This window comes from Podarcis bocagei (assembly GCF_964188305.1).
Source record: "Podarcis bocagei genome assembly, chromosome: 6".
Classification (NCBI taxonomy): domain Eukaryota; kingdom Metazoa; phylum Chordata; class Lepidosauria; order Squamata; family Lacertidae; genus Podarcis; species Podarcis bocagei.
In genome coordinates, this window is record NC_138130.1 from 711926 (window position 1) to 739828 (window position 27903).

At 44.5% G+C, this 27903-nt stretch overlaps 1 protein-coding gene across 1 annotated transcript; it reads right to left on the reverse strand.

Annotated features, from left to right (window-relative positions):
- Positions 1-13297: 13297 nt before the first annotated feature.
- On the reverse strand, positions 13298-26317 carry LOC308589759 (tigger transposable element-derived protein 1-like; the record flags this gene model as incomplete). The annotated part of the gene is made up of 3 exons (XM_081199166.1): positions 26268-26317; positions 24573-26101; positions 13298-13447 (listed from the first exon to the last, which is right to left on the reverse strand). Exons 2-3 carry the CDS (start codon positions 26073-26075, stop codon positions 13298-13300), a joined length of 1653 nt encoding a protein of 550 aa, XP_081055292.1. The 5' UTR covers positions 26076-26101; positions 26268-26317.
- Positions 26318-27903: the final 1586 nt, after the last annotated feature.

Genomic DNA, 27903 nt, shown 5'->3' on the forward strand with positions numbered 1-27903 from the left:
AAGAATGTACCTTCGTTTTCCTTACATTTCCAACATTTATTATCCGGCAAATGATAGATTTTTGCAAGCTTGACTGGTGTCATGTACCACCTGTATATCATTTTCATAATATTCTCTCTTAGGGCATTACATGCCGTAAATTTCATACCTGTAGTCCACAACTGTTCCCAGTCAGCAAACATAATGTTATGTCCAACATCTTGTGCCCATTTAATCATAGCAGATTTCACCGTTTCATCCTGAGTATTCCATTTCAACAGCAAGTTATACATCTTTGACAAAATCTTAGTTTTAGGTTCTAACAGTTCTGTTTCTAATTTTGATTTTGCCACCTGGAAGCCAATTTTCTTGTCCAAATTGTATGCCTCCATTATCTGATAATAATGACGCCAGTCTCACACTTTATCTTTTAATTTCTCAAAACTCTGCAGTTTCAATTTGTCTCCTTCTTGTTCCAAAATTTCCCAATATTTCGGCCATTTGGCCTCCATATTGAGCTTTTTCTGAGCCTTTGCTTCCGTCGGTGACAACCACCTTGGGGTTTTATTTTCAAGTAAGTCCTTATATCTTATCCAGACATTTAACAATGCTTTCCTAACAATATGGTTTTTAAATGCTTTATGTGTTTTAACCTTGTCATACCACAAATATGCATGCCACCCAAAAACATTATTGAAACCTTCTAAATCCAAAATGTCTGTGTTCTCAAGAAGCAGCCATCCTTTCAGCCAGCAGAATGCTGCTGATTCATAATAAAATTTAAGGTCTGGCAGGGCAAATCCACCTCTGTCCTTCGCATCAGTTAATATTTTAAATTTTATTCTGGGCTTCTTGCCCTGCCAGACAAATCTAGAAATGTCTCTCTGCCACTTCTTGAAGCAGTCCATTTTGTCCAAGATTTGCAATGATTGAAACAAAAATAACATTCTTGGCAATACATTCATCTTTATAACAGCAAATCGACCTAACAAGGAAAGCTTCAAGTTTGACCATATCTCTAGGTCCTTTTTAACTTCTAACCAACATTTCTCATAGAATCATAGAGTTGGAAGAGACCACAAGGGCCATCGAGTCCAACCCCCTGCCAAGCAGGAAACACCATCAGAGCACTCCTGCCATACGGTTGTCAAGCCTCTGCTTAAAGACCTCCAAAGAAGGAGACTCCACCACACTCCCTGGCAGCAAATTCCACTGTCGAACAGCTCTTACTGTCAGGAAGTTCTTCCTAATGTTTAGGTGGAATCTTCTTTCTTGTAGTTTGGATCCATTGCTCCGTGTCCGCTTCTCTGGAGCAGCAGAAAACAACCTTTCTCCCTCCTCTATGTGACATCCTTTTATATATTTGAACATGGCTATCATATCACCCCTTAACCTCCTCTTCTCCAGGCTAAACATGCCCAGCTCCCTTAGCCCTTCCTCATAAGGCATCGTTTCCAGGCCTTTGACCATTTTGGTTGCCCTCCTCTGGACACGTTCCAGTTTGTCAGTGTCCTTCTTGAATTGTGGTGCCCAGAACTGGACACAGTACTCCAGGTGAGGTCTGACCAGAGCAGAATACAGTGGCACTATTACTTCCCTTGATCTAAATGCTATACTCCTATTGATGCAGCCCAGAATTGCATTGGCTTTTTTAGCTGCCGTGTCACACTGTTGGCTCATGTCAAGTTTGTGGTCAACCAAGACTCCTAGATCCTGTTCACGTGTACTGCTCTCAAGCCAGGTGTCCCCCATCTTGTATTTGTGCCTCTCATTTTTTTTGCCCAAGTGCAATACTTTACATTTCTCCCTGTTAAAGTTCATCTTGTTTGTTTTGGCCCAGTTCTCTAATCTGTCAAGGTCGTTTTGAAGTGTGATCCTGTCCTCTGGGGTGTTAGCCACCCCTCCCAGTTTGGTGTCATCTGCAAATTTGATCAGGATGCCCTTGAGTCCATCATCCAAGTCGATAAAGATGTTGAATAAGACCGGGCCCAAGACAGAACCCTGTGGCACCCCACTAGTCACTCTTCTCCAGGATGAAGAGGAACCATTGATGAGCACCCTTTGGGTTCGGTCAGTCAGCCAGTTACAAATCCACTGAGTGGTAGCATAGTCAAGACCACATTTTACCATAATTGTCTTTAAATAGGTTTAAGTTCTTAGCGGTCATATTAACCCCCAGGTATTTTACTTTCTTAACCAATGTTAAACCTGTCTCCTTCTGAAACCTCTCTTTCTCAATCGGTGTTAAATTTTTCTCAAGCACCTTAGTTTTTAACTTGTTCAACTTAAATCCTGCCACATGACCAAATTCCTGAATCAATTCTAATACTCTTTTAGTACTAGATTCTGGCTCCTGTAACGACAATACTAAATCATCTGCAAAAGCTTTCAATTTGTGCTGTTTGGCTCCGACCTGTATACCTTTGATCAGACGGTCCCTTCTGATCATATTTAGCAGAACCTCCAGGACCGAAATAAAAAGCAATGGGGAAATTGGGCAGCCTTGTCGTGTCCCTTTCTCTATCTTAAATTCCTCTGTCACCACATTGTTAACTATTAGTTTAGCCTTTTGTTCTGAATAAATTGCACTTATACCATTTTCAAACCCTTGACCAACCCCCATCCCCTGAAGATTTTTCTTCATGAAACTCCAAGAAATATTGTCAAAGGCTTTCTCCGCATCTACAAAAATTAAAACAGCTTTAGTATTAATATTCACTTGCAGCTTCTCTGAAATGTTAATTATATTTCTCATGTTGTCAGACAAGTGTCTGCCCGGGAGAAAGCCAGCTTGGTCTTTATGTATCTCCTCCACTAATACTTTTTTTAACCTTTTAGCCAAAACATCTGCAAAAATTTTATAATCCACATTAAGCAGGGATATGAGGGGGTAGTTCTTAGTTGTGTCTTTTCAGACTCATTTTTCAGTATTAGTGTAATATAAGCTTCCTTCCACGACTCTGGCGCTTTCCCCCCCCTCCAAAATTTCATTACAAACCTCCTTTAGTGGTTGAATTATCCAATCCTTCAAGGATCTATAATATTTTGAGGTTAAGCCATCTGGCCCTGGAGATTTGCCCAACTGCATGTTCTGGATGGCACCTTCCACCTCGTGTTATTTTGTAGTTCAACATTAACTTATTTTCTTGAGAGATTTTTTGAAGTCCATTTGTTTTTAAGAATTGGTCTAAATCAAACTCTTTCTGTGGCACATGTGTATATAACTGTTTAAAGTACCTCTGGAAGCATTTTCTAATTTCCACTGGATTCTGGATGTTCTTATCTTCCACTTCCAAGTTGGTAATTGTGTTAAGTTTTTGTATTTTTTTCATTTGCCAAGCTAACAGTTTTCCACATTTATTGGCCGATTCAAATGTCCTTTGTCTCATCTGTTTAATTTTCCATTCTATTTCCTGATTCATCATCTTTATATATTGAACTTGGTATAACTTTATTTCTCTCAGAATCTCTTGTGACTTTGGTTTCGCTCTCAGTTTCTTCTCACCCTCTTTTATTTTTTTCCAAAGTTTTATCTTTTTTCTCATTTTGAGTTCTCTTCTTTATTACATTCTGTTGAATTAGAAACCCCCTCATAACTGCTTTGCTTGCATCCCAGATTACTCTTTTTTCGATGGTAGTGTTCATATTTATCTCAAAATAGTCTCTCAATGTTTTTTGGGCCTTCTTGGTAACTTCTTGATCTCTAAACAAGGTGTCATTCATCCTCCATCTGAAGGAACCGGTAGGTGTTAATTTCATCTCCATTTTCACAGCATTATGGTCGGAGCAAGTTTTAGGGCAAATTTCCACTTTTCGAGTCTTAGGTGCCAGTCCTCTAGTTATCCAGATTTGGTCAATTCTTGTCCATGTCATTTTGGCTTCAGAGAAGAAGGTTCCCTCTCTGCCCAAGGGATTCTTTATTCTCCAAATGTCAATCAAGTCCATATTGTCAGTCATCTCAAAAAAGGTTTTTGGTAGTCTGCCATCTTTAGTAACTACCTGTCTCTGCGACTTGTCCATGTTTGTAGATACCACTCCATTCATATCTCCCATCATGATAATGTTGTAATCCATATAGTCTAACAATGTCTCATGCAACTTCTTTAAAAATTCAGATTTCCCCTCATTTGGTGCATATATTCCTACTGTCAAAAATTTTTCTCCTTGTGTTTGGATTTCAATTGCCACATATCTTCCTTGGTCATCTTTAAAAATAAATTTCGGTGATAGGCTGTCTTTCGCGTAAATTACTACTCCTCTCTTTTTAACCTTGTCCGATGAAATAAATTCTTGACCCAATCTTTTATTAATCAATACTTTCCTATGAAGCCTTATCACATGTGTTTCCTGCAAGCAAATCAAGTCCAATTGTTCCTTTTTCAATAGATGAAAGACTTTTTCCCTTTTCTCCGGGGAATTAAATCCATGAATATTCCAACTTAATAGTTGCAGGGACATGGTGTATTTATTTCGCTTTTCCTTCAACTGCGCCAAGTAATTGTTCTTGTTCTGTCGGTGGTATCACCTCTAACTTGTCCAATCCCAAAGGTAGTGGTACTATGTCTTGTATTCCTGGTTTTAAGGCTCTTGGCTCTTCTTCAGCTTCTTTTTGCAGGTCTTCTCCGTGTTCTTTCAGAAATTTTTCTTTATCTTCCACTGATCTTATTTTAAACTTTTTCCCTTGCCACCATATCTTAACTTTCATCGCCTACAGAGAAAGGCTCCCACCCTGGCTCACCCCTCTCTTCTCACAGCCTCTCACCTGTGAGATCTCTCCTGACCACCTCTCACACGGGGTCCAAACTGTCCTTCCCCTTCATCTGTATACAGTTCTTACTGTCCTAGGATCAAACAGCACTCTTGCCACATTAAATGTCAATGGGGTGCCCTTCAAATTCCTCATCTTTTTGGTCATACACACTCCAGCTCTTAGTAAGGGGCAAAGGCAAAGCTGGATTTATTAATAAAGCAATTTAAGTATATCCCAAATGCCACAAATTTGTAAGGCCTAAAAATCTAGGTCCTGTGCAAAAACTTAGCTGAATGTGCCCACTGGTAACTCCTATGGATCCCACAAAAGGTCTCAGTAAAATGTCTCCTCAAATATCCATAATATATAAGATAAGGAGCCACATCCTCACCATTTTGTGTTTCTCTCTCTTTTTCTGCTCCTTTAGATGTGGCCAGTGGCGTAGCATGGGTTGTCAGCACCCGGGGCAAGGCAAGTAATTTGCGCCCCCTAACCCGTGGATTTGCGCCCCCTAACCCTAACCCCCAGATGTTGCGCCCGGTGCGGCCGGCCCCCCCTGCACCCCCACGCTACGCCACTGGATGTGGCGGTCCTTTTGTTTTATGCCACATTCCATGGCAGCTATTTGTGTTACGCCACACACACACACAAAGCCATTTTGTGACTGGCCCAGAAAGGTTGGCAGCCCTCACCTCAGGGAATGAGGACTTCTTGATCATCCTTTGTATCTTGCTGGGGAAAGTACACACATTCACACAATTAAGTGTGATTTAACATGTTAAATAAATTGGGGTGGTAAATTGATATGACATGATGATGATGATGATGATGATGATGATGATAATAATAATAATAATAATAATAATAATAATAATAATAATAATAATAATAATAATAATTTATTTATACCCCGCCCATCTGGCTGGGTTTACCCAGCTACTCTGGGTGGCTTCCAACATAGTATTAAAATACAGTGGTCTGTTAAACATTAAAAGCTTCCCTAAGCAGGGCTGCCTTCAGAAGTCTTCTAACGAAGGAATGGGTTTCTGTGTAGTTAGTTTAAAAACTAACTCAACCCCCCTTTTGTTCTTTCCAAAGAGAGCAATTTTAAATGCGTAAAACTTGAACTGTTGAGCAAAACCATAATAAGGACACAACTGCATAAACAGTTCTGTCCTTTATCAGCACAGGCAAGGGATGGCCTTGGCTCTCCAGGGGAACAAAGAAAACATGTCAGAACTTTATCTTATGTGCTGACCATAAAATACGCACAAGACCAATGTCCGGGAAAAACGCCAAAAGCATGTTCCCGGAGATTATGAAAATCCTTTTATGGTTGAGAGTACCAGAGCAGGAACATATGTGATGTCAACCTGCGTATACAAGTTGACGTGGCTGGGGAAGGGGGAGAGGATGCCTGGAGGGTATATATACTGCATGAAACTTGTCATTTCTTTGGACTTGCTGTGGATTCACCACGCAAGTGCCTTCTGCTATCCGGAGAGCAGAATAAACTCTTTCTTTGAACCAACTTGGTGTCATTTTGACTTCCTTCCTCCTGTCACGGAGCAACGCAGACCCAATTGGTGAACTCCAATAAGGCTACACTAAAAGTCTGGTAGTTGTTCTTCTCTTTGACATCTGGTGGGAGGGCGTTCCACAGGGCAGGTGCCACTACTGAGAAGGCCCTCTGCCTGGTTCCCTGTAACTTGGCTTCTCACAGGGAGGGAACCGCCAGAACTGGACCTCAGTGTACAGGCAGAACGATGGGGGTGGAGACGCTTCTTCAGGTATACTGGACCAAGGCATGAGATCATACTCAGAATAAGGGTCTCACTTAGGAAAGGGACTCTAACCTGCATGGCCATAAATCTGAGCAGGGCAAAGGGAAAGATACCTACCCCGCATAATGGTGCAGACAGTAACTGGGAACCTCCTCTTCTCACTGTTCACCATGGGAAGCACACTTGTCATGTGCTTGTGGATCTAGTAGACACAGTTGAGCAGCCAATGGTGCCTCAAGTTCAACTCAAAAGAAATCCACTTAACACAGCAGGAACACCATCTGGGGAGACAGCTGACCTCTTCCTGCCCCCTCTTTCTCCATGCCAAATGAACATGATTATAAGCAACCAAATGCATGTAAAAGACTTCAATGATCCCAATAATTATTGCCCTATTTCAAATGAAGAATGGGGAGAATAAAAAATCCCTTCGCTTCACGCAGCACAGAATCTTAAGGCGGAGTCTTACAGTGTGATGAAGGTGAACACTTTTGCTTCTCTTCTTTCCCATTTATCTTGGAAGATAATCTCTCCATCACAGCTACCTCTCCTCTTAGACTCCTGTTTCATGTGGAGGGACTTCATAGTTTGCTCTCAAACAAGATTCAGGAAATGAAGAGTGCCATAAGGTTAGCGATTTAATCAGGGTGGGGGTGACTGGAAGGGGAGATCTGTGTGCTGTGTTTGAATTCAAATCTGACTTTATGTTGGTTTTCTAAGAGTCATTGGAAGTTGTGCAGTTGAGCTCTGTTCTGGCCGAGGCTGTGAGAGGAAAACTGACAGACAGGAGTTTTGTAGCAGAGCATGTGGGAGAGCATGTGGGAGAGGATGTATGGCAATTCTAATCTTCAGATAAGCCTTAGCAGGGTCCTCTATTGACACCTGCTGGGAGTACCCACTAGTCGCAGAGTTATCTGTGCTGGCTGCTTCACATATACAAATTGCTCCTTCAACCTTGCAAGGATACATCAACATTGTCAAGGCTGCTGATGTGTGATTTATGTAACTGTAATAATACAGAAGTCCCAAGAACATCTGTTAGCCAGCCAGGTGCTAGGAGTCATGTCCATTGTTGTTCAGAGGGGTCCCCAGCACCCAAGAAAGGGACATAACCTGTCTGCCTTTGCTTGGCTTTGCTCTTTGTTACTCCATCATATTAATAAAAGCTGTTTATCAAATAACAGACCAGGTGTGCTTTGTTGCCCTGTCAGAATCCCCAAAGCACTTCTGCCCTTGGGTGGAACAGAGGCCTCTAGGAAAGCAGATGTTCCTGCACTTCCAAGTTCTTTGTCTAGTGTGACTTGCAGGTCAACATGTTTATGCAACAATAATCAAACCACATGATGGAGAAGCAAAGCAGAAAGAGACAAGAATATGAGGGAGCACATTTGAGATAATGTATAGTTTTCCTACAGAAATTAATTCCTCTTGGACTACTGCAATGCGGACTACTACAGGGGGCTACCTTTGAAGGTGACTTGGAAGCTACAACTAATACAGAATGTGGAGTACTCTCCCTTCAGTTGTCAAGATGTCTGATGTCTTTCAATTTTTTATATATGCTATTAGCTGCCCAGATGGGTGGGGTAACAACAACAACAACAACAACAACAACAACAACAACAATTCCATGGAATGAAAAAATGAAACTGATGATAAAAGTGTTCCCATTAGTTTCATCCACTTCTTCATCCAATGTACTTAGTTGTGAATTAATTTGTTTACATGGGTTTTGAGGGCCAAACTAGGGTAAGTTGTATATGTATAGGTTTTTGCTAATGGGGCACACAGCTCTACTAGAGGAGCTGGTTTTCTTTAGGAAAATGGTTTGTGTGTGTGAATGTTCTTCCCTTGTGCTGATGTCCCTTGCCTTTAAATCCATAATCTTGTCTAGTATGGCTCTTAATGTGTGCTCCATCTCCTTATCTCTGGCTAGGAATGTTTGAGAAATGTGATCTTAGGAAATTCTGATGTGAACCTACCAGAACCATATGTACTTCTCTTAGTCTAATGTCTGGATCGGAACATAATTATCCTTTGAATGTCACATGTCTCCAACTTTTGCGGTGTAGTTTTCTCCTCTCAGAAACCATGCCAAAATTTATGTTTTTACAACACATTTAAAAATGAATACTTTGTAGGAAAGCGTTCAAAATAAGTATTTAAATATCTATTTTGTGCAGATTGAGTCAAAACCAAACATTCAAAGCAGAAACAGGACTGAACAGACTTCTTAATGATGATACAGACCAGGAAAAATCTGAGCCATCCATCACTATCTCTGGTTCTGCTCATGTCTCTCTTTAGTTCTTTGCTGCTTTCTTTCAAAAGACAAATGGGAAGTTCATGTTTGAAATATACTCGGAATCGAGAGTGGATTTAATGCTCTTTATTCAGCTCATAGTGGTGAGGAGGAATGGAAGTTCCCCCAGAATGTCCACTTTATATACATTTTTTACACAATGGGCCCCATGGTTAATTCTGGGATTCTCCTGTAGGCCAAGCAGGTTGCGGATTTACTTCCACCCAGAGCTGGATTGGGTGGCTCCTGTGGACCAATCAGACTGCTGCATTTTGGATCCTATTCAACTCAGTACATAACATCCCTCCCCTCTAAGTTCCAGTCCTGCCCGGGAGGTTGCATTCATAGTCCTCAAGGTACACTGGCCACCTAAGTGTGTGTTCGAAGGATGCTGGCCACGATGGGGCTGTTTGGTCTGGCGCAACCAGCTTTCTCAGTCATGGCTCTGGTTCCGGTGTCCTCTCAGCCTCGAGGGTCCTCTCTGTATTTACTGATTCTGCCTCCCCTGCTGGCCCCTCCTGCTCTATGGGCCTCACTGCCCCACTGTTCCCTTGGGACTCCTCTGACCTGTCCTCCTCCTGGTTTTCTCCTGGTGCCCTTGGGGGATCTGGGTGGGATTCTTGGCAGGCCTGGCAGTGTTTGACCCAGGCCTCTATCTCTCTGTCAACCCCCGGCCACCACACATAACTCCTGGAGAGGGCCTTCATTCTCACTACCCCTGGGTGTGTCTCGTGTAGGGCTGTGAGGACTCTTTTGCGGAGGGGATGTGGAACGATGACCCTGCTTCCCCACAACAGGCACTCCTTGTGGGCCGACAGTTCATGTTTACGGGTTGTGTAGCCTGCGATTTCTGGTCCAGGGCTGCTGCTGGGCCATCCCCTCCACACCCAGTCCAGGACCTGGGAGATGACCTTATCTTTTGTGGAATGGTGCGTAACTTCTTGTGCCTGAATGGGGCAGTCGGGAAGCAGCTCCAGGCTCATAACCTCTTGTGCGGGCACTGGGTCAGGGCCTGTTTCTGGTAGTGCTAGCCTACTGAGGGCGTCCACGTGGCCCATCGCCTTCCCAGGGTGGTGAATCAGTGCATACTGGTAGCCGGCAAGGAAAATTGACCACCTGAGGACGTGAGGAGACAGCACTTGGGGCGTCTGCTTTTCAGGGGCAAACAAACCAAGCAACGGTTGTGGTCAGTCACCAAGATAAAGGGCTGCCCGTACAAGAAACCATGGATGTTTTTTTACTCCCTTCACGATTGCCAGACCCTCCTTGTCAATTTGCGAGTAGTTCTGGGAAAAGTATGCTACCGGCACCTCTCTTCCATCCGGGAGTTGGTGTCCCAGGACAGTACTGATTCCGTAGGGCGAGGCATCACATGCTAGCACCACCGGCAGCCTCTCGTCGAAGTGTGCCAAGACTGAGGGACTTCCGGGTTAGCGCCTCTGGCAATGATGGATTTCCTCTGCTTGGGAGGAATCCGCTCCATGGAAATCAGGGTCTGGACCGCCACGGCGAGGCGGAGACCCACTAAAAACCACAGGCAGGAGAAGCCTGTGGACGTGGGATTCGGCTGGCACCTTTTGCGCGTCCCCTACTCGCGGGGAAACCCGGTTTCCCGGGGATCCGGAGCAACGTGGGGTGAGGGCGCGGTGCTTCGAATCGACTGCTTCTTTCACGGAGTGAAGCCGCATTGCTGTTGCTGGAGAGCGCTGACTTTTTCCTGTGGACAATTGGACTCTAAACAACTACCCGTGAGTAGAACGGAAAATTGGATTTCTAAACGTCTTAATTTGGCATCGAAACGGGAAGGTTTCAAACAGGAAGTCCATCTTCCTCTTTTGTAAATAGATTGAAGCAAAGATGTTGCAAGCTAAAGCCTGGAAAGTCTTTTGTAAAGGATTAAATCTCCATCGGCCAAAATTACTAAACCCCCCTTGGAAGCAGGAGAGGAGGGGGGAAATTTTAGATAATTTAAGCCTGCAGGAGAGAGAGTGAAGAAAGATAAATCACCACCGTTTCGAACCTGGGAACGGGCTGCCAGTAAGATTGACGTTTTGGGAAAGTTCATTGACTGTGAATAAAACGTATGTTGACAGATAGTTAAATAAGAGAAATATATTGTTTCCATTGTTTCCTTTTGCACTTAAAAAGGAGCAAAAAAGTAACTGAAAATCGAAACTAACTCTGTTGCTGGATCTGTGTTCAAAAGGATGGATACAAATAGAAATTGTTTCCCCTAGAGGGAGCTTTTGAAACTGTTGCAGGAGTGGAGCTGGGGAATTTTCCAGCTGCAGAGATTAAAGATCGTGAGAATCAGAGACTGACCTTGGACAAGAATGTTGACAGAATAAGCCTTAGTGATTGCATTTTGCAAGACAAGTGCTTTATTGGAACAGCTTCAGGAGAAGACGGATGTGATGATTATTAAAATTGACAATTTGGGACAAAAAATGACTGAGTTGGGACAAAAAGTGAATACCTATCAGAAATTACTCAGGAATTGACTCAGGAATCTGTTTTGACATGGCAAGCTGTGGAGAAGTCAAAGGAGAAAGTTGTTGTTGAACCTCAAGTAATTCAAGTGGAGAGAGCCCCGGCCTCACAGAGGCAATTTGATGAACATAAGCTGTTGCCCTTTATGACCGAATCTAGAGAAGGCCAGATTTGCTGGGATGGAGCCCTGCTTGGATTGGAGAAGGAAAGTTGGATAGATCCTTTTATGCAGGGATGCTCTGGTCTTTGGGATCTGGATTTGGGTCAGGGGGAGATTGGCACTAAAATATTATTTTTTTTTAAAAAAGAAGTGTGCCAAGACTGAGTTTGAGATGAGCAAAGGGGTCCGCTTGTCCCGGAGTCTGTGTAGGGGCTCCGCTACCTTCCTTATGGGGGAGGAAGGCTGGCCTGAGTCTGGGACCCCCACTAAGGCACAGTTTCCTTAAGGTCCTTGCCGAGATTATGGATAGAGTTGAACCCGTGTAGATGAAGGGAACGCAGTGGATGTAGCCTACCTTGATTTCAGCAAGGCATTCGACAAGGTGCCCCATGATATTCTTGTAAAGAAGCTGGTAAAATGCGGTCTTGACTATGCTACCACTCAGTGGATTTGTAACTGGCTGACTGACCGAACCCAAAGGGTGATCATCAATGGTTCCTCTTCATCCTGGAGAAGAGTGACTAGTGGGGTGCCACAGGGTTCTGTCTTGGGCCCGGTCTTATTCAACATCTTTATCAACGACTTGGATGATGGACTCAAGGGCATCCTGATCAAATTTGCAGATGACACCAAACTGGGAGGGGTGGCTAACACCCCAGAGGACAGGATCACACTTCAAAACGACCTTGACAGATTAGAGAACTGGGCCAAAACAAACAAGATGAACTTTAACAGGGAGAAATGTAAAGTATTGCACTTGGGCAAAAAAAATGAGAGGCACAAATACAAGATGGGGGACACCTGGCTTGAGAGCAGTACATGTGAAAAGGATCTAGGAGTCTTGGTTGACCACAAACTTGACATGAGCCAACAGTGTGACACGGCAGCTAAAAAAGCCAATGCAATTCTGGGCTGCATCAATAGGAGTATAGCATCTAGATCAAGGGAAGTAATAGTGCCACTGTATTCTGCTCTGGTCAGGCCTCACCTGGAGTACTGTGTCCAGTTCTGGGCACCACAGTTCAAGAAGGACACTGACAAACTGGAACGTGTCCAGATGAGGGCAACGAAAATGGTCAAAGGCCTGGAAACGATGCCTTATGAGGAATGGCTAAGGAAGCTGGGCATGTTTAGCCTGGAGAAGAGGAGGTTAAGGGGTGATATGATAGCCATGTTCAAATATATAAAAGGATGTCACATAGAGGAGGGAGAAAGGTTGTTTTCTGCTGCTCCAGAGAAGCGGACATGGAGCGATGGATCCAAACTACAAGAAAGAAGATTCCACCTAAACATTAGGAAGAACTTCCTGACAGTAAGAGCTGTTTGACAGTGGAATTTGCTGCCAAGGAGTGTGGTGGAGTCTCCTTCTTTGGAGGTCTTTAAGCAGAGGCTTGACAACCATATGTCAGGAGTGCTCTGATGGTGTTTCCTGCTTGGCAGGGGGTTGGACTCGATGGCCCTTGTGGTCTATTCCAACTCTATGATTTTATGATTCTAAGCTCCATGCGGCATGGGGCCCCCTCTCTCTGTACCTCTGCATGAATTTTCTCTATGTTGGGGTGGGGCAAGTGGTATACCTGGCAGTCCGTGATCTCCGTCGAGTTGCCTTGGTACGTTGGGCCCTGGGACCTAGGGCTCTTGGATCGGTCATCCGATGCCTGGCGTCAGGTGGGCCGAGTCCGACACACCTGGGCAATGTGTCCCAATTTTCTGCACTGCCTGCACTCTACGTTGTGGAAACAGCAGGTCCTCCTCTCTTGACTCTCCCCACAGCTTGCGTAGTTCCCTCCTTCTCATTGAGGCAGCTGTGGTCTGTGTGCTGCTTGAGTGTGTCACTGAACTCGGTGCACCTCCTCCCTGTCAGATCCTGAGTTGTCGGCGAGGTCTTCATGATGGACCCTCAGTTGGGGCGGCAGGCTCTGCCGTGCTTCCTGCGTCAACCTCTCGGCAGCTTCAGTTGCTAGGGCCTCCTCCAGAGCGACCTGGAACATTAGGTCCTTCTTGGCGTAGTGGCGTCATTGCAGCTTCTCATCCTTCAGGCCACTGATGAGGTGGTCATGAAGCATGTTCTCCACCTCTGAGAAGTTGCAGGTGGGTCCTGGGCCCGGGCGGCTTGGCGGAGGGAGGTCACAAACCCAGTTATGGTTTCCCCAGGGGCTTGCCACTTTGCATAGAAGGCATTTTGACGAGACACCACCGAGGGCTGCGGCAAGAAGTGCCCCTTTAGCCGTTCCATTATTGTTTTGTAAAGAACAGTAGCAACATCTTCAGGCGCAAGGAGAGCCTGGGCGATTTCGAACATCTCCTCTCAGCAGATGCTGAAGAATATCGCCCTCTTCTTGGCGTCTTCTTCATTGGTGACCCCTTTGGCTTCTAGGAGGAAGGTGAAATGGGAGGCGTACGCTTCCCAGTCTCAATAATGCTGTGTTGAACGGTGAGAAGCTGCTGTCGGTTGCCATTCTGAGTTCCTTGCGGTCTGGAGCTGAAGTCTGGGTACATGGTGCAAGGCAGCGGTGTGGCAGATGGTGGTGCTGTGGTGCTGTGTGTGGCGGTCAACTCAGCGGGATCCCACCTTTGTTGCCAGTGAAAAATACTCGGAGTCGAGAGTGGATTTAATGCTCTTTATTCAGCTCATAGAGTGAGGAGGAATGGAAGTTCCCCCAGAATGTCTGCTTTGTATACATTATTTACAGAATGGGCCCCATGTGATTGGCTAATTCCGGGATTCTCCTGTAGGCCAAGCAGGTTGCGGATTCACTTCCACTGGCAGCTGGTTTGGGTGGCTCCCGTGGACCAATCAGACTGCTGCATTTTGGATCCTATTCAACTCAGTACATAACAATGTTTCTCTTGAGTGGAAAACTCCACATGTGCCTCAACATTTTGCTTCAGGTACAATTTAGAGGCTGCACTGGTGCCAAGTCGTGTCAACTTTGCTCACTGCATGGAGTGCTTCTTTGCATGCTGGTAACATGCATTATTATATTTTTAATGGGAATGCACCAAACTCTGATAGGGATTTTCACTAGACCTATTCCATGGAGTAGTGGAGAGGAGTGTCCTGCCCCCGAAGAAGAGCAAAGGACAGATCTTGCTTGCTCTGGCAAGCGAATTACTTGATAATGCAGCCTTCAAGTTTGTTTGTGACAGCTTAGCAGAGAGAAACTCAAAGACTGAGAGAAATAATCAAGCAGATGCTGGAAATGTCTTTCTTTTGTTTGATGGGTTCCTATTTCACACAAGCTCTGGAAATGGTAATAGCTTATTTGCAAGCTTCTTTGCATTTCAAATTAAAAACTAAAAGACTTAATTTCATCTGGCTGAAGAGCCTTTGTTAAATCTCAGTGACAGAAGCAATAAGATATCATAAGACCACGTTACACCCTGCCCCACCAGAGCACCATAGGCCAGGTCAGGTGGTAAAACTGAGCTTTAAAGGCCAAAGCCCTGACTGAATAGAACAACTTTGCAGACAGCCAGTGTGAAGGGAGCAAAGTAGGTTTCCCTGCACAGGGAGTTGCAGAGTCTGGGAGCAGCAGCAGAAAAGGCTCTGCTCAGCCACCTCAGCAAAGAACAGGCATCTGGGTGGAAGCTAAGGGTGGGCAGCTGAGAGTCCTGTGAAGGGGCTCTGTGATTAAACATGCTAAAACAATATATTTTTAAAAAGAACCTAAGGCATTCTTCTTCATTCACCTCTGTGGGTGCTCTGAATGTGCAGGTGATCCATTATGAGAGGAGCCCTGGTTCAGGTTGCACATTGCAGTGCAGTTTGCATCATGCATGCCTTTAACTTACGCAACTTCAAGTAGAGGCACTCGGAGGCAGATTCTGCAAAGGTGGTGAGAAACACTTTTTTCTCCTTATCACTCTTCTCTACTAGGACCCTGCTACCAGTTTAAGGAACTGTCGGACCCTTTTTCTTCTTCTGCCTCTTTAGGACCTGCCTGAAAGATGGGGAAGACTTTGCCCTTTGCCTGCCAGCACTTTCCAAGGCCCCACCAGCTGGAGGAGAAGGTGGGGAAGCCCTGATTCATTCAGCCCTGGCTTTCTGGCCACACAAAGATGGAGAGGGAGGCACCAACAGAAAGCACAGGCTCCTTTGCAGCTCAGCGGACAAGGGATAGTGAGTCAGAAGACTCCCTGGATCCCAGGGTCACCTTCCATTGGGAAGGGGAGTATACTTTATAGACAATTTAAGGTAATTTGGCCTATGCATGATTTTTGCCTTATGCACTGACTTCAGAACCCAGATGCAACGCTGCTCTAGTGTGCAAAACAACGCTTTAATTGTTCTCAGAAACAAATAGGAAGCCAGTGCAGATGTTTCAGCGCTGGAACAACCTGCTCCTGAAACCTGGCTTTGCTCATCAGCCTAGCTGCTGCATTTTGTATGAGCTGAAACGTCTTTTTTCAAAATGGCATTATTTGTTTGTTTGTTTGTTTGTTTACCTCATAATATTTATTATGCTTAATTATTTTTTTAAAAGCCTCAAAGCAGTTTACAAAAAGATAAAAACAACAAAATCACAAAAATTTTACAACGCTGCTTTAAAACATAGAAAAGTTAAAATGCTAAAACAGATAAAATTACCTCAACTTTCTAAGCACCTATGACCTTTGGTGGCAACTGTCCTGTGACCCTTGATTCTTCCCTTGCTATTCCAGACCAGCTCCTCTTCCCATTGGTGCTAAATCTCCCAGCATATCAGCCTGCCACATCCCCTCACAGATGGTTTCCCTGGCAATGGCTGTCCTTCTTGAAATTGTGTTGCTCTTCTGCCTCAGCCCTTTGGCACTGACCTTCCGCTTGGCTGGACATTCCTGGTTTTGACCCTTTGGTTTGTGCCACAGCTGTTCTGTTGGGCATTCTCTATATGATTGAATCTGCTCCTGCCAGAACTGACATCTGGTCTCGTAACTTTGGTAAACTGTCCATGCCTCGGCTGCGACAGGAGCGTACAGGTCTGTTCAAGAGTACACCAAATGACTGCTGGCACTGTGATTCCATTCTCCTCCTTCTTTTCATGTAAGTCTCTGTTTAAATTTTTTATTTGGCAAGGATTGAACGTTGGCAACTTCTGTACTGTAAGTGAAACTGCTGAGACACCAATTAACATTTCATTGCTAAGAGTCATCCATTTGTTATTTGTAGTTGTTGCCAAATTTGGATGTTTGAACTTTAAAGGCTTTGTTTGCATGGTCTGTAGCACACCAGAAATTGGCAAAAAAAATAACCGCTAAATCCTCTTTAAATAACATGGACTAGAAATTGCCGGCCTCATCGTCAACTAATGTGAAGCTTTCCTGGTGAGGATGAGCTGGAGCCTTCAAATATTGAAAATGCCTTGCTCTATTAATTTCCATATAATTAAAATTTGTAGATGTTGCCAACAGATCAAAGAAAAATAAATAAAAAGAATGAATACCTTTTTAAAAGAAATGCAGAAGTTGCATGCAAAATGTCATCTCAAAATAAAAACAAAATAGAGATAATTTGGCTTTAAAGCATTGTTCTCTTTAGAATTCAAAATTAGATTGCTTTTAATTTCTTACCAAAGAATAATTTTTTTAAAAAAGCCTATCGCAAGAGAAAGAAGTAATCAAATAGCAAACTGGTATGAGAGATAAAGAAAATAGATGGGGGGGCTCTTTTGGGGGGAGGAGTGTTTATTTGTGAGTTGTTGGTATCAGCTTCCTAATTTGTACTTTCCCCTCTGCCTTCTGTTATACAAAAATGTAAACCAGATTGCAGTTCTTATTTAGTGCATGGATTCCCTAATCTTTTATTTTGGTGAAGTGTAATGCTGCATTTGATGTGCATCAGTTGTTGATGTGTTGATATAGAAAATCTATTGTGACTGTTTACATTCAACTAGAAATATATTACCCTATTTTTCCGTGTATAACACGTCCCCCATGTATAAGATGACCCCTATTTTTTTGGCCTGCAACAAAATTTTTTTGGGAGATTGCCCAGAGTTGTTGAGCGAGTTTTTTTTTGGGGGGGGGGAAGATTGCTGCGGTCACCAGTCATCTGCACACTCACTGCCAAAAGCCCACTTGCCCGCTCGATGCAAACACAGCAAATTGCACACATGACTTGCCACTGCTGTAAATCTCCCACCTAATTACTGCTGTCAATTGCCTGCTGGCTGCTGCCACCAATCGCCCATCCCACCACTGCTATCCATGTATAAGATGACTCGCAATTTTTGCTGATTTTTCTAAGGAAAAAAGGTGAAAAAATATAATTTTTGGATTAGATGGTTGACTGTCCACATTCGTAAATGTACAAAAAAAAAAAAAAATTCCCAAGAACTGCATGTACAGCAGGTGGATTCATGTAGTAGAGAGGGGTACAGAGAAGAAATGCTGTGGATCCTCCTTATCTCCTGAATAATAATAATAATAATAATAATAATAATAATAATAATAATAATAATTTATTATTTGTACCCTGCCCATCTGGCTGGGTTTCCCCAGCCACTCTGGGCGGCTTCCAACAAAGATTAAAAATACATTATTTAATCCCTCCAAGGACTCAGCTACATTAGTAGAAATAAAACATTACCAATGCATTACAGTGGTACCTCAGATTTCGAACAGCTTAGTTCCCGAACAACTTGGAATCCACACACTGCAAACCCAGAAGTCAGTGTTCCAGTTTGTGAACTTTTTTCGGAAGTCGAACTTGCTCCATTCTGAGTGTTACACTTCCGTTTTCGGTGCCACACTTCCCTTTTCTGAGTGAGGGAAAGCCAGGCTGGGCAGCAAGCAAGCAGGCAAGGGATGTCACTGGGTCTGCCACCGCCACCGCCACATCCTCTGGTACCGGGTGACGCCTGTGACTGCAGCTTCAGGCACCAGAGCAACGCCGAGTGGCTCGGCCCCAGCAGTGCCTCCCTTTCCTTCCCCGCCATGTAAACTTCCCCTCCCGCATCCAGTTAGCCACCTCCTTCCACACACGAACCCTCCCCCCGTGCTCTTCATCCCTCCAATGGCAATGGGTAGTTGAAGTTGGACATACCTTATAGCTTTCATTTTATGGATCAATGGTATTGTTAGATAGTAAAATTTATATTACAGTGGTACCTCGCAAGACGAATGCCTCGCAAGACAAAAAACTCACTAGACGAAAGGTTTTTCCGTTTTCGATTTGCCTCGCAAGACGAATTTCCCTATGGGCTTGCTTCGCAAGACGAAAACGTCTCGCGACTTTGTTTTCTTTGTCTAAAAACAAAGACATGTTTTGTTTATAAAGTTAATTTATTTTCCCTTCAATTTTTGAACTGCTCTTTACAGTATGTGTGACTTTAAAGAGCAGTTAATAAACTGTTGTTGTACCAAATTTGGCTTTGTTTGGACTTTTTTTGACCATAGGAACGCATTAATTGATTTTCAATGCATTCCTATGGGATTTCGTGCTTCGCAAGACGAAAAATTCACTAGATGACAAAAATTGCGGAACGAATTAATTTCGTCTTGCGGGGCACCACTGTAAATCGCTGCTTTAGGGGTTGTTTTTAAAAGTCTGGAAAGGATTAATCCATTTTGCATTACTTTCTATGGGAAAGTGTGCCTTGGTTTTGGAATGCTTTGGTTTTGAAATGGACTTCCAGAACAGATTAAGTTTGAGAACCAAGGTACCACTGTATAACACTGTGACACCAGATGGCATTGAAGAGCTGAAATCATTATGAGCTTTAAAACGGTTTTCAGAGCATTTCAGAATGTTTTTTATAACTGTGTAGATGCAGCTCAAGTCACAATAACCCCAAAGCTACTACTGGCTGCTCATGTAACTACAAAATCATTCTCACCTCTGACTGCCTTCATTGCCACTTAGTAAGGGTTGATTATTATCATTATTAATAATTCTGAATGGATTCACAGCTACTTTGTGCAATAATTTTATTGCTTATGAAATTATATTTCTGTTCCTGCAAAGAGCACTTGACAAAAATTCAGAGGCATTTATTACTATTATTATTATTATTATTATTATTATTATTATTATTATTATTATTATTGAAATGCAGCATGACTGAGTCTTCCATTTCTATTTCTTACTCAGCAGGAACCAGTTTATCTATTCTGTGCTCCTACCACATTTTGAATTTCTTCATAAAATCATACAACGCTCTCTGTCTTGATATTATGGCAATGTGAAACAGGATGTCATATTTTTTAAAAAACAGAGCAGAGACTATATCAAGAGGAACAGGAGATTGACAGCATCACAGCTTGTCACCCCTGAAGGCAAACATAATGCTCTTCTTTATTAATGTGTGTCATGGACATGCTAAAAGGCATTGCCAGGCCCTGGATCAGAGCACTGAAGGGTAACTATGAGGCTGGAAAGTCCTCTTGCTCAAAAAAGGTCTCTGTAAGATACAGACAGTCTGCCCTTCCCCAGCTCACTGTTGCCTCTTATATTGTACATCCCAGGCATATATACTTTGGTTAGTGACATCTGCTATGCACTGCATTTCTTGATGTTTGTACTTGATGAAGGGAACGCAGTGGATATAGCCTACCTTGATTTCAGCAAGGCATTTGACAAGGTGCCCCATGATATTCTTGTAAAGAAGCTGGTAAAATGCGGTCTTGACTATGCTACCACTCAGTGGATTTGTAACTGGCTGACTGACCGAACCCAAAGGGTGCTCATCAATGGTTCCTCTTCATCCTGGAGAAGAGTGACTAGTGGGGTGCCACAGGGTTCTGTCTTGGGCCCGGTCTTATTCAACATCTTTATCAACGACTTGGATGATGGACTCAAGGGCATCCTGATCAAATTTGCAGATGACACCAAATTGGGAGGGGTGGCTAACACCCCAGAGGACAGGATCACACTTCAAAACGACCTTGACAGATTAGAGAACTGGGCAAAAACAAACAAGATGAATTTTAACAGGGAGAAATGTAAAGTATTGCACTTGGGCAAAAAAAATGAGAGGCACAAATACAAGATGGGGGACACCTGGCTTGAGAGCAGTACATGTGAAAAGGATCTAGAAGTCTTGGTTGACCACAAACTTGACATGAGCCAACAGTGTGACACGGCAGCTAAAAAAGCCAATGCAATTCTGGGCTGCATCAATAGGAGTATAGCATCTAGATCAAGGGAAGTAATAGTGCCACTGTATTCTGCTCTTGTCAGACCTCACCTGGAGTACTGTGTCCAGTTCTGGGCACCACAGTTCAAGAAGGACACTGACAAACTGGAACGTGTCCAGAGGAGGGCAACCAAAATGGTCCAAGGCCTGGAAACGATGCCTTATGAGGAACGGCTAAGGGAGCTGGGCATGTTTAGCCTGGAGAAGAGGAGGTTAAGGGGTGATATGATAGCCATGTTCAAATATATAAAAGGATGTCACATGGAGGAGGGAGAAAGGTTGTTTTCTGCTGCTCCAGAGAAGCGGACACGGAGCAATGGATTCAAACTACAAGAAAGAAGATTCCACCTAAACATTAGGAAGAACTTCCTGACAGTAAGAGCTGTTTGACAGTGGAATTTGCTGCCAGGGAGTGTGGTGGAGTCTCCTTCTTTGGAGGTCTTTAAGCAGAGGCTTGACAACCATATGTCAGGAGTGCTCTGATGGTGTTTCCTGCTTAGCAGGGGGTTGGACTCGATGGCCCTTGTGGTCTCTTCCAACTCAATGATTCTTTGATTCTATGATTCTATGATTCTACTCAGTCTTTTATGCTGAACATGTAATATCATTAATTCAGTTATTGCCATATGATATTGTTGTACCCAGTCATTTTGCCTTCCTAGATTCATTTCCATCTGTATTAGAAAAATGTCCATCATTGTGACAGATAGGACACAGAAGGAAATTGCACTCCCTCTATGGGATCCCTCTTGGAAGCCAAGCCAGAGATGGCGCGGGGAGGGGTTGGCCTGTCACAAGGTGGTTGAGGTCTGCATCATTCGGGGGGGGGGGTGAATGGGAGCTCTTCAGTTATGTTAGATACAGTAAAAGGTAGCACTGAGTGGGAGGGAGGATTAACAACAATATCCAGGATGAGATTCAGGTTTGACCTCTTTCAACTTAACAACCACCTCTCCCTCCCTCATGAACTCTTCCAAAGCTGACTCTTTGAATCTCTTGTCTCACCTCCATCTCCTCAGTAGATTGCCCCACATACTTTCACCTTCTCCTCAGAACCACCAATTCCCCTTTTCCTATGATTTTCACTGGGGTCAAATAAACACATTTTTTTCACGCCCTGTACAGGGGCTTCACTTGCACAGGGCTGCAATACTTTTAAAGTGAGGAACCCCTTTACTAACCAGTCAAGGACCCTCACTGTCCTTTAAACTCTCTGTGAAGGTCCAGGAGGCGAGTACTCAAAAGGCCTGCTTTGCCACTGAGTTGCTTATTTAAATTTGGACCCAGATTGAACCTGGTCCATCTTTCCTGCAGACTGGCCAGATCCTGCACAGGACCACCTCCTTCTTCTTTTTGTTTTTTAATTACATATTGTCAGGGGCTCAGGGACAGAGGCACAGGGGAGAGAGGAGATGGAGAGCGAAGGGGAAGGATCTGAGGGCAGCATAGGGGAGTATGACAGTGACCCGAGAGATTCCATGAGCTTCTCCAGCGAATCAGAAGATTCCCAGAAGGAGGCGTCGATGGTCAGGGCAAGGGGGGCCAGCGGGGACTCCCAAAGCAGCAGCTGAAGATCAGGGCCAGCTTTCCCACCAGAGCGTAGTGGGGGGGAGGAGTCCCAAGTGTCAGGTCCAACAGCCACTCCAGCAGGGAGAGAAGATGAGTCGAGACTGACCACGCCTCTATCGGAGAGTGGGGGAAGCAGTGACAGGAGCAGTGTAACGGTCAGGAGGAAGGTTAGCGGCTGGGCGCGCGTGCCAAGTTCAAATGTACAGGCGCGCGGGACAGCAGAAAGCCCGGATCGGGAACCAGGTCCTAAAGCCCGCCGGAAGCAGGGAGAAGACTCAGGGGAATCAGCGTCAGAAGAGTCTAGGAAGGGCGAGACCCCGGCTGACAGATGGACCCAGAAGAGGAAAGAGCAGAGGAAGAGGTGGAGCAAGGCTAGGGTCTTAAACTGGTGTCTGGGGGGAGGAGACTCAGACGGAGCTTCAGCGGTCTAGAGTTTCAGACGTAGAGCTGCACGCTGCGGCTGTGAAAACGAAAATGAACTTCAATAAAGACTTTTGTATATAACAAAGCCATTTCCGAGTCTAGGGAGGAGAGGGTGTTGCGGGCTGGCCCCTCCCACAAGCGCGGGGCTGGAGTTTAGCCCCGCGAGAGCCAGGGAATCCCCGGGGGCGTGCCTCTCCGCCTTCCCCCTGCCCGCAAATAGGCGGGTTGGGGAGGCGTGGCCTGGGCTATTTAAGGCCAGGCACGCCCCGGGATCTCCCTCTTTCCCCTCAGCAGCAGAGAAGTTTTTCCCAGCCCACCCACCCTTAGGTTAGGCAGTCTTGACCTTGCTATGGACTTCGGTTGGTCGCCGCAAGGGGCCTGGTAGGAATTTTTCCAAGTTGGCGACTTTGCAGCCTTTTGGTTTTTTCGCCTACCTCGTAGCAAATCGTCACAACTTTCACGGTTTTGGCGGTTAGGCATTGGCAGGGGTCTATTGTGATGCAAATGGATGGGGGGGAAGGACACGCCATCACCTTCCCCCGAGAAAAGGGTAGTCCGGTAGAGGACTCCGGGGGCGTTTGCCTTGTCCGAGACCTAGTAAGGTGAGGGCCGCCGGCACGCCCACGAGCGGTGACACCCGTGGGGGTCCTAGCTGGCGTACTCCAGCAGGGCACCCCCACGGTTAGTGTTCAACCCTTCCCGGTTCCCATGCCGGGTAGTCATAGGAACCAATGCCTAAGGCCAATACCTTCAATTCTGTAATCAATAAAGTTGTGGCCATTTTCGCCCATTAACCGTAACTAACGTGTCCTGTGTCTTCATTTCTTTGGGGGAGGGAACTTGCCATGCAACGGAGTGGCGTTGGTCCTTTGTGAGCTGGGAACTAGGGCAGCTCTGACACATATACAAATACATATACAAAATGTTTACATAATATTACATGCACATTATACTTGTAAATTCACATTTTTCATTTCATTATTTATAAACATTTAGTCATTTCTTACTTGCATTTTATCTTTCCCCTATATCATAACCTGTTTCTTCCCTCCACCCGTGCATGACTTCCTAATTTTTATATTATAATTTTATTATTGTGATTGTACTCTTATATCTTAATAATTTAAACATACATTCTTGTATTTCTGTTTATATAAACTGTGAGATCAATCTATACATATCAATAATTTTTTGTTGGAGCATCTTTTAACCATGTATTCGTCTACACACTTCCATTCCTGTTTGAGATTTTGGTTAGATTGCATTCTAATTGTTGTCGTCAATTTTGATAATTCAATCAATTAAAAAAAATACATTGCCAATCTGCCACTGATGGTACTCTTCAGATTTCCAATTTTTGGCAACCAGTAACCTAGCGGCAGCTGTTGCAGATAGAAAAATTCTCTTCATGTCTTTGGGGATGTCATTTGATACGATTCCTAGAAGGAATACGTTTGGCTTTTTACCAATTGTTATTCTAAACATTCTTCTCAATTCCTCATGTACAGTGGTGCCTCGCAAGACGAAATTAATTCATTCTGCGAGTTTTTTCATCTAGCGAATTTTTCGTCTTGCGAAGCACAAAATCCCATAGGAATGCATTGAAAATCAATTAATGTGTTCCTATGGTCAAAAGAAGTCCAAACAAAGCCAAATTTGGTACAACAAGAGTTTATTAACTGCTCTTTAAAGTCACACATACTGTAAAGAGCATTTCAAAAATTGAAAGAACAATAAATTAAGTTTCTAAACATGACAGAAAAACATTTAAAAATCAACAAAGTGTACAGTACATTTTCTAAGACTCTGGGGGACCACTTGAAGAAGGTTCCTCTTCCACTCTTTGCTTCTTGCTGAAGAACCTGTCCATGGTCTGCTGCTTCATCCGCCCTTTCAGCACCTCCCTAAAAGGCGACATGACCCTCGTATCAAAAGTGTTCACAAAGTCATGTGCCACGTGCTTGTCAGGGTGGTGCCGCTGTGCAAAAGCCTGCACATCCTTCCACTTCATGCAAATGTCCCTCAGTTTTTCGGAGGACAGGCGTTCCTCAGTTGCTTCCTCCTCTTCCAGCGAGTCCTGCTCCTGCGCAGCCTCTGTCTGCAGTTCGACCAGCTCCTGGGTGGTCAGCTCGTGGTTGTGCTCCTCCACCAGCTCGCTGACGTCCTCCTCTGTGACCTCCAGGCCCATGGTCCTCCCCAAGGCAACAATGTCCTGCACCACTGTTGACTCTGGTGCATCAGAGTCACTTGGTGCCACACAGTCCGGCCACAGGCTGCGCCAAGCACAATTAAAATTTCTCTGGCTGATCCCGTCCCAGGCCGTGGTGATCATCTTCAAGCAGGTGACGATGTCGAAGTGGTCCTTCCAGAATTCCCGCAGGGTGATGGTGGTGCAACCAGTCACCTTGAAGCATCGCCTGAAAAGCTCCTTGGTGTAGAGTTTTTTGAAATTGGCGATGACCTGCTGATCCATCGGCTGGAGCAGTGGCGTGGTGTTAGGCGGCAGGAACATGATTCTGATGAAGCTGAACTCCTCCAACAAGTCCAACTCAAGGCCTTTAGGATGAGCAGGAGCATTGTCCATCAGAAGCAAAGCCTTCAGCGGCAGGTCGTTGTCCAGCAGGTACTGTTTGACAGCAGGGCCAAAAGCAAGATTGACCCAGTCCACAAACAGCACACGTGTGACCCAAGCCTTACTGTTGGATCGCCACATGACACTCAGCTGCTCCTTGTCGACCTTGTGTTTCTTGAAGGCCCGTGGGTTCTCCGAGTGGTACACCAGCAGGGGCTTGATCTTCAGGTTGCCGCTTGCGTTGGCACAGAAGATCAGGGTCAGACGGTCCTTCATGGGCTTGTGGCCAGGCAACTTGGCCTCCTCCTGTGTGATGAAAGTCCTTTTGGGCATCCTCTTCCAAAACAGCCCGGTCTCGTCGCAGTTGAAGACCTGCTGTGGAACGTAGCCCTCCGTCTTCACAGCCTCCAGGAACTCCGCTGCAAAGTCTTCAGCCGCAGGAACATCAGAACTGGCAGCCTCTCCATGCCTGACCACGCTGTGGATTCCAGATCTTGCCTTGAACCGGTCAAACCAACCTCTGCTTGCCTTGAAGACTTCTGGCTCGCCTGAGGTTCCTGGCTGTTCCCGGATGAGGTCTGTGTGCAAGGTCTTGGCCTTCTCACAAATGACGGCCTCAGTCACTGTGTCCCCTGCACGCTGCTTCTCTTCTAACCAGATGAGCAGCAACTTCTCGACCTCCTCCAGAACAGCTGGGCGGTTCTTCACGATCCTGGTGACTCCCTTGGCTGCATCAGTCGCAAGGATCTTCTCCCTCATCTTCAGGATGGTCCCGATGGTCGATGGATTCCTCCCGTACTCCTTGGCGAGGTCTGTCACACGCATTCCACCGTCGTGCTTCCGGATGATCTCCTTCTTCATTTCCAGCATCACCTTCTCCTTCTTCCTCTCGCCGGCCTCTGCAGCAGCAGTCTTCTTGGGTCCCATGGCAGCACAGCTCCTACCTTCGCAAACTCAAAAAAAAAAAAAAAAAAAGAATCTGTGCTTCACATCCAAAAAATTCAAAAGCACCCAGCCACCCACCACACAGAAATTCAAACCCAGAACCAAGTCCTTGAATTCCAAACACCCAACCCAAAATCCAACCCCCCCCCAAAAAGTTTTAAAAGTTTAACTTACCAAATGGCTGCAAAAGAAGTTTTGGAAAAGCTTCAAAAATCACCAAAGTCTTCAAAAGCCTCAACTGTTCCCCCAGCCACCCACCCACCACACAGAAATTGCAAACCCCTCCCCAACTGTTGCTAACCCCTCCCCAACTGTTCCCCAGCCCCTCCCCAACTGTTGCAAACCCCTCCCCAACTGTTGCAAACCCCTCCCCAACTGTTCCCCCAGCCAGCCACCGCACAGAAATTCAAATCCAGAAATTTTTTTTGAAAAAAACAACAACATGGCCCAATGGTCACAGAAAATCATAAAAATGCAGAAAAAACCGCACAAGCTCCCAGATTCTTGCAAACCCCTCCCCAACTGTTCCCCCAGCCAGCCACCACACAGAAATTCAAATCCAGATTTTTTTTTTAAAAAAAAACATGGCCCAATGGTCACAGAAAATCATAATTTATTTTTTTTAAAAAAACACACAAGCTCCCAGATTCTTGCAAACCCTTCTCAACTGTTCCCCCAGCCACCCACCACACAGAAATTCAAACCCAGAATTTTTTTTAAACAGCAGCAGAGTGGCCCAATGGTCACAGAAAATCATAAAAATTTTAAAAAAAACCACACAAGCTTCCAGATTCTTGCAAACCCCTCCTCAACTGTTCCCCCAACCACCCACCACAGAGAAATTCAAACCCAGATTTTTTTTTTACAAAAACAGCAGAGTGGCCCAATGGTCACAAAAAATCAGAAAAATGCAGAAAAAAACCACACAAGCTTCCAGATTCTTGCAAACCCCTCCCCAACACCAAGTCCTTGAATTCCAAACACCCCAACCCAAAATCCAAAACCCCCCAAAAAAGTTTTAAAAGTTTAACTTACCAAATGGCTGCAAAAGAAGTTTTAGAAAAGCTTCAAAAATCAGCAAAGTCTTCAAAAACCTCAAAAAAGGCTACCACACCACGTGGTATGAGTTGCTCCTCGAAGTCAAGTCGCAACTGCACCTCTTCAAGCAATGCACCCTGGGTATTAACGGTTTTACGAAAAAGGAAACACACTTGCAAGACGTTTTCGTCTTGCAAAGCAAGCCCATAGGGAAATTCGTCTTGCGAAGCACATCAAAAAACGAAAAGCTCTTTCGTCTAGCGAGTTTTTCGTCTTACGAGGCATTCGTCTTGCGGGGCACCACTGTATATTTCCCCATTTATTTATTTATTTATTTATTTATTTATTTATTTTCTCACATCCCCACCAGATGTGATACAAAGATCCCCCTGATACCTTACACCTTCAACATAAATTTGATGGTAATTTATAAATTTTGGCTAGTTTTAGAGGGGTTAAATACCACCTATAAAACATCTTCATAATATTTTCTTTGATAGAGTTACATGCAGTGAAATTAGTATCTGATTTCCATAGTTTTTCCCATAGGTCTAATGGAATCGCGTATCCAAACTCGATCATTACTTCTTTAATTTGTTCATCTTTGAGTTCCCAATCGAGTAATAAATTATACATTTTTGACAGATTCCTTTTGGAATTATTCAAGAGTTCTAGCTGGAATTTTTATTCTTCTTTTTGGAAACTGTTAAGTTGTGGGTAGACATAGCAGACGACACAGCGTTTCTTCCAAAGCAGCTCTTTATTTGGAAGC